The sequence below is a fragment of the Gossypium hirsutum genome, chromosome A07 (genome assembly GCF_007990345.1).
Source record: "Gossypium hirsutum isolate 1008001.06 chromosome A07, Gossypium_hirsutum_v2.1, whole genome shotgun sequence".
In the NCBI taxonomy this organism is placed as follows: domain Eukaryota; kingdom Viridiplantae; phylum Streptophyta; class Magnoliopsida; order Malvales; family Malvaceae; genus Gossypium; species Gossypium hirsutum.
The window spans coordinates 98426196-98434031 of record NC_053430.1 but is presented as its reverse complement, the minus strand read 5'-3'; the positions used below and the strand labels follow the sequence as shown (position 1 = coordinate 98434031).

General features: G+C 29.6%; 1 protein-coding gene across 1 annotated transcript; it reads left to right on the top strand.

Annotated features, from left to right (window-relative positions):
* Positions 1-3314: 3314 nt before the first annotated feature.
* On the top strand, positions 3315-5468 carry LOC107937101 (levodione reductase). The gene is made up of 5 exons (XM_016869918.2): positions 3315-3531; positions 3635-3743; positions 3899-4101; positions 4512-4741; positions 4821-5468. Exons 2-5 carry the CDS (start codon positions 3652-3654, stop codon positions 5097-5099), a joined length of 804 nt encoding a protein of 267 aa, XP_016725407.1. The 5' UTR covers positions 3315-3531; positions 3635-3651; the 3' UTR covers positions 5100-5468.
* Positions 5469-7836: the final 2368 nt, after the last annotated feature.

Below are 7836 nucleotides of genomic sequence, written 5' to 3'. Positions count from 1 at the left end.
AGTTGAATAGAAAATGAAATTGACTTGGTTGATTCACATTCACCTAATTTCATTTTAAAAGTCTTTGGTTCATACCCCACATACATCACTTCAATTATAGAATAAGGAAAACAAGATGCGGTTTGAGTCTACAATCCCAAACTTCACCAAATCCTTGTTTGTTTTTTTATAGTTACAAAATGTGGGAACCAATGGTGAATGGTGATTGACTAGTTGAATAGAAAATGAAATTGACTTGGTTGATTCACATTCACCTAATTTCATTTTAAAAGTCTTTGGTTCATTGGAACCCCACATACATCACTTCAATTATAGAATAAGGAAAACAAGATGCGGTTTGAGTCTACAATCCCAAACTTCACCAAATCCTTGTTTGTTTTTTTCCAAACGAATTCTCTTCGCGACTTCCCCATTATTCACACAGTCAACATTCAAAAAATAAATAAGGCATTCACATGTTTATAGTTAGTAATAAGAGATCGGTAGGAACTGCAACTCAACTTTTTTCTTACATATTTTGATTAAATTTAAATTTTAAAGTTGCTAGAACTTTACCTAAATACTATTCCGATCCGAGTAAGAATAATTTTAGTAAAATGGACAAAAAAACACTTATGATTATTATTGTGAGGGGGTCAGCTTTTTTTTAGAGAAACCTTTTAAGTGTTATTCGTCAGTCGAATTATCAAGTGATAAAAGTATCGTGTCTAGGATGTTTATGCTTGATTTTAGTCCCGAGTTTTGTCTCTCTACTTCAAAAAGAGCCAAAGAGATTCATGGAGTTCTAATTCACTAAAAACATATTTTTTAACATTTTTTGTTTTAGTAGGGTTCTTACCCTCAAAAACCATATAAAGGGCATGAATTCAAACTTCACCAAAATAAAAAAAATATTAAAAATATTTTCTTAATAAATTATTTGTTTCCATCAAATTTTGTGAGCTCTCGGCAAAATTCAAATTAAAATCGAGCACATACACCTTAAACATAAAATCACTATTGTCAACTGCTAAAAAATCAATTTATCTCTACTTTTTCCTAAAAAGAGCTGAGGTTATTAAAAGAAATGTTTTTATATATAGATGGTTTGATTTTGTGGAATTGATTAAGTTATTCCTAGGTAAGTGTGACAGTCGCATTATGTTATTTAGCCCACCATCCAGTGTCTGATGTAGTGCCATTAAAGAAAACGAAGCCATCAACTTCAACGGCTGCTTTCAAGTCAAATGCATTACAATATGTATCTTTCATTTTATTATTATATTTCATTTTATTCTTAAAATTAAAAATAAATTCACCACTATACTTTAACACTATTTTTATTTTAATATTTAATGATAATAATTAATTAAATTTTGTCTCGATTAATATAAATATTGTTGTTAATGTAAACTGCACGTTGAAGAAATATTATAAATAATTTTAAATATTGTGTCAAAAAAATAGATATGATCAAAGATTATTTCAATATATATATAATGAGAATATTAAGGACGGAGGACGCTTGGTTTTGGGCTGCAATGGTATAATTGCACTTTTAATGCCTCGTTAATATAAATAGTTTAATTTTATTCTTTTTAGCTTTTTCTAAATTAGATAATTATAAATTTGGCCGCTTCCAAAAGTTAAAAATTCACTTTGAAGCCATTTTTTCATACAACTTTAGCTTGAACTCCCAAATTTTTTTAGTTTTATCTCATCTAAATTTCATATAATACTTGAATTCACCTTTGTATAAAACACATTAAACATAACTATTACAAATAAAAATACACCAATTACTTGATCTAATTATGATATAATCTTAGGGTTGTAATTGAATAGAACATTCGATGAAAAAGTCATAAACAGTTTCGCTTTTTTTTTTATGTTCATACATCAAGCTAAATAAATGAATATAAACAACATGAACAAGGCGTGTTCGAGTCATTTATGCTAATGAACAACCTTGTTTATATTCATTTAAAACTCCTTTAATAAATCATATAAAGCTTATTTACTATTCATGTAAGTATATGAACAAAGTGTTTTTTAGGCCTTCCCGAAATTAAAAGATTTAGCTTTGATCTCTTTTACCCTTTGATTAAGTGAAAAAAATTAGCTTTTCTAAACAACTAATAATTCAATTTAGATTTTTTTATACACAATTTTTAGCTTTGGTTACCCAAATTTTGTAATCTTATCTCAGTCCTCCAAACAAAATTTCCAACTTTTAACATAGTCTACCATAACCCTCTCAAATAATTACAACCTCACCTTATTACATTTATAGTATGAAAACAAAATTTCCTATAAAAGCTTTTAACTAATCACTCAAAGGTAAATCAAACATGCTTAACAAAACTCTTTGCTATGAACATAAAATTACTTAACACAATTCTCTCAACTTCTAACAAAATAAAGCATCCAAGATATAAACTTTAGAGATCCATTATTTGACGCTAATAAATACTTTTTCACGTAGCTTGAGATAAGTCCATCAAATCTATTTTAAGTCTTAACGAGTAAAATTTTGTTATTTTTAAAATTTGACCCACTAAAAATTTAGTTAATGGATTAATGACTATAATTTGCGTCAAGACTTAAATTTCAAAATTCAAAAATTATAAGGATTTAGAATGATTCGATTAGAGAGTATGGATTAAACCTACAATTATATGCACAATGCATGACTAGTAATTGAATTTACCTAAAGAGATTTAACTGAAACGATTTGGATCAAGGTTAAAATTTAAAAAATTATAGGGATTAAAATTGATCAAATTAAAGTATAAGGATTAAATTCACAACTTTCGTAAAGCACAGAGAGTAATAGCAGAATTTAAACAAAAGATTCATCCAACAAATATGAAATGGTGAAGTCAATAAACTGCTTAATGTACAATGATAGCAGGGGTGGTGGCAGGGGCCCGACTCTCTCTAAAATGGAAATTTTCATCTTTAGTCTTTTTATAATTTTAAAAAATTTAAATTAATATATGGTAAAATTATACTTTGACCCCTCAAGAATGAAACTTTTTTGATTTAATCTTTTAAAAATTATAAAAATATAGACTATTAAAATAATAAAATTTTATTTTTATTATCATAAAAATATACAACTTTATTCCAACCCTTAAAAAAAATTTCTACCTCCCCCAATGTGAAAGTATATATATTGATCAACATGAACAAACTTAACAACCTACGAAAAAGGGTCAAACACGTGGAGTTCGTTGAGAAGCATAATGTAGAAATCTATAGCAAACACACCGACATGTGGATCGTGTTGTTACTATTAATAGTGTTAGCGGGGAAAGCCGACAAATTACTCGAAATAAAAAGTAAAAATAATTAATTGTTGGCTGCCACAGCATTCGCGTCTCTGCACTGCTTTTGTCAACAAACACTAATTAATAGCTATATATTTCTGATATAAACCCATCATCTAGGAATGGTATTGGTTATAGTATAGGCTACCTCCAAAAATATGAAATATCTCCAAGGCTGAAGGCTCAAGCTTGATTCATTTCACCACTAGCAAAGGCATAGGTAAATGACCTATGAACACTTTTCTTTTCTTTTTTCTTTTTCCCTTTGGTGTTTTCTTTCTGGGATTTATTTGATTTTGTTGTTCTTTGATGATGATTGGCAGTTTGGTTTTGTTTGAGAATGGAGAATCAAGCAAAAAAGGTGCTTCTCACTTCAAATGGAGATGACATGTCAATGAACATTGCTTTGCATTTAGCCAAACGTGGTTGCAGGTTCTAATCAGTCTCCTTTATGGCTTTGCATATGTTTGGTTTCTTGGGATTTTGGTTTATTTCCACGTTCAATCCGATCCGTTACGTTTATGCACGCACTTAATATTAAACAAAAAAGTACTACTTAAAGAATGATGTTTTGGGTTTGTGATTAGGTTGGTTATGATGGGAAATGAATGGTGCCTGAGGAGTGTGAGAGAGAAGATAATGGGTTCAATAAATGATAATGTGGTCCCAATAGAAGTGGTTGGATTGGATATGGAGGAGGAAAGAGAAGGCGTTTTTGATGACGCTGTAGATAAAGCTTGGAAAGTGTTCGGATCCATTGATGCATTTGTGAATTGTTATGCTTACGAAGGTAGATATATCAGCCATAAATATTGTTTAATCAAGTAATTCTTAAACGAAAGTTGGCCGTTTTCTCTTTCCTGTTTGGTGCCAGAGAAAATGTTCAGATTTTGGTTCCTTTTCTGCATCATATCTACCAGCATCTCCAATCAATTATAGTGATGGGAAATGGGGATATTTTCTGAAAAACCACATGGCCGTAATTTGAGATTCCTGGCAATATAACAGTCCTTTTTGAAGCATTTAAAAACTCTTGTAAAATCATCAACCTGCTTCTCAATTCCCTTATGCTTATAAAAAAACATGATAGGGCTGAAATTTTCAGGGTGAATGAAACAATAATTCCATTCACATGCCTAATAGTTTTTCAATAATTTTAGTGTAGACCATAAACTAACCCTGTCTAACTGCATGAAACAGGAAAGATGCAAGACCATTTGCAATTAGGTGAAGAAGAGTTTAGAAAAATTATAAAAATAAACTTCATGGCTGCATGGTTTCTACTAAAAGCTGTTGGTAAGAGAATGCGAGACCATAAATCAGGGGGTTCCATTGTGTTCATGACCACATTCCTCGGAGCCGAAAGAGGACTTTATCAAGGAGCTGCTGCTTATGGTTCATCCTTGGCTGCAGTCCAGCAGTTGGTCAGAGTAAGTAAATTCATTAACATTGCCTGTGACTTTATGATATTCCCTTCGTTGCTGAGTATTTCCGTCGGTTTTATTTAAGTTATCGGCTCTGGAGATTGGGAAATACAAGGTTAGGGTTAATGCAATAGCTCGTGGTTTACACATAGATGATGAGTTTCCAGAGTCAGTTGGGAAGGAAATGGCAGAGAAGTTGGTGGAAAGAGCAGCACCATTGCAGAGATGGTTGGATGTTAAAAAGGATGTAGCTTCAACTGTTGTCTATTTAATCAGTGATGGTTCAAGATATATGACTGGAACAACTATATTTGTTGATGGGGCACAATCAATGACTAGGCCTCGATTGAGATCATATATGTAGTTCTTTTTCATTTCTATACTCTCATGCACAAACTTACATATGATATATTCTTTCTTATAATAATTATACATAATGATATGCTGAAAACATAGAGCCCACAGCATGGACTCCTTATCATTTTGTGGCATGTTATGCCCTTACCCATTAGAAAGCCGGAAAAGGCTCACACGACAAAAAAAAAAAAAAAAAACTAGAGCTGATGAGATAACCACTCATGGAAGGCCTACACAAAGTGGACGAAAAAACAAATAAAAGGGGATTTTTTTTTCAGCTATTTTTTTATTCTTGTTGGAGGTTTGTAATTACTTTCCTTAATAATATAATTTTTAATATATGAATGATATACAATAAATTTATATTATAATAATATATAAGAGGAGCGATTTATTTAATAATTCAACTGTTAAATTTATTAATATAGTTGTATTTTTTTATACATATTCATTTTCAAATTGATCCAATACCATATTGATCTAAAAAAAATGTATATATTAATATTTATTGAATAGTTAAAAGTCTTTTACACAAAACAAATAGTTAGAAAATTTTAATTTACGTTAAATTTGACATGTATGATCTATATAAATAAAATATGAAATATGATATTAGATCATTAATATATTAATCATACAAAAATATGCAAAATGGTGTTTTGCACCAGTAATGTAAGTGGATCCCTCAAGTCATAGACATACTTATTACAGCTTCCATAGAATCCCTCAAGTAGAGGTGTCCATAGGTTGGGCCAAGCCCAATCAAAATTTTAGACTCATTTGCTACATTTCGCCCGCTCATATTAAATTTTTTTATATTCTTATATATATTAAATATATATAATACATAAGAAAAATTAAAAACATTAAGATAAATGTTTCCCAACAACTTTAAAATAAGTTAAAAAAACATGTATACTTAAATAACATGTAACTTAATAAGCAAATGTCTCTAAAATAATAATAAAATTAACAATAAAACAAGAGTTATATAATATTCAAACAATAATAATAAAATAATATCAATATAATAGTGAAATGGTACAGAAAAACCTCTATAAAATAATACCTTTGGGACCGAAAAAATTATTATTTTATCGAGGTTATTAGTTTATTGATAGATTAATATTTTATTAATTTATCGATGAATTAATATTTATTAATTTAGAGACATTTTATACTTTATGCATGAGTTTTTTTTTAATCAAAGTCCAATTTGCATGTAGGTGCAATGAATTAAAGTTAATTGGTTCATGTAACAAAAAAGAAGAAGAGTGTAACACCCCCTAACCCCGAACCGTCGCCGGAACAGAGTTACGAGACATTACCGGACGTATCAGTCAACTTATGAATAATTCACAAATAAAATAACATTCATAGCATAATTTAATTACTAAATCCCTATATCAAACTCTCAAAGTCTAAAACATACATTTAAGTGAAATGGGACTCGTTTAAGTACTCCAATTTTTTTTCTTTAAATTTCGACAGCATTTCTGCTTATTTTTACATAAAACCCCCTGCAATTAAAACTATATCCATTTCAAGCATAACCAATTCAACCAAATTATTTCACACATTCATTTTCTATTCTAAATACCTCTAATCAATTTAATCAATATAATATCAATTTAAATTTATCATTGTACTAATTAAATTGAAATGGATAAACTTTTTCATTATAATTCTTAGACTTGTAATACTAATATTTTAAACCATTTATATTCAAAACATAATAACCTTTATACATATCTTATGTACATGCCACATTACCAAAAGAAAATATATATAACCAAAAGTTTGCTGAAGTCGGGTCTGGCTTTGGATGCTGGTTCAGTACTTGACTTCTACAACCTGCGCACGGAAACAACCGTATGCTGAGTATGCATATACTCAGTGGTATCACTATAATTCAGTTTATAATTAAATACATTAAATCACATACATACTTTTACATTTCAATTATCATCACTTAATGAACAATTCAATCTTTCATGTTATCATTCAATTATATATATACCATTCTTATTTCTTTATTTCAATTCTCAACTTTCACATATGCCATATCATTCAAATTTAATTTTATCAGTAGATTTATTTCATTTGTCTTTATTAACTTGACTCGGACTCGGCAGATACACGGATTCCAACCAACACACCAGTACGGCACAATGTGCCTTAACGGTACACAGTACCTAATCAGTAATTAGTAACGGTAGCAGTAGCAGTAACAGTAACAGTATTCAACACACAAAGTGCTGAATCTGTAACAGTAACGGTAACAGTATTCGACACACAAAGTGTCGAATCGGTAACAGTAAAGGTAACAGTAACAGTAGTCGGCATATAAGTGCCTGATCAGTAAGCCGGCAAAAACCCGTACTCTTCCATATCCTATGGCATGCCAACTATATCCGACTAACCCGACTAGTTAATAGGGTATTTAAATAATTTTTTAGTATAATTTCCATTTCGATTCAATATTAATTATAATTTATTATTTTGACCAATTTTCACAGTAATACAATAATTCACTTCATTAGAAATTTTACAGTTCAATGCAGTATACGTGACATTATTCAGTAATTTCACAGTTCAATTCAGTATTCAAAACAATATTCAATATCCCATAATTCAGTTCAGTATCAATCTCAATTTTAATACCCAATCACAAATTTTATCAATTCATTAAATACTTACCTTAAAATACTTACCACACATTCATATTAAATTAAACACGTATT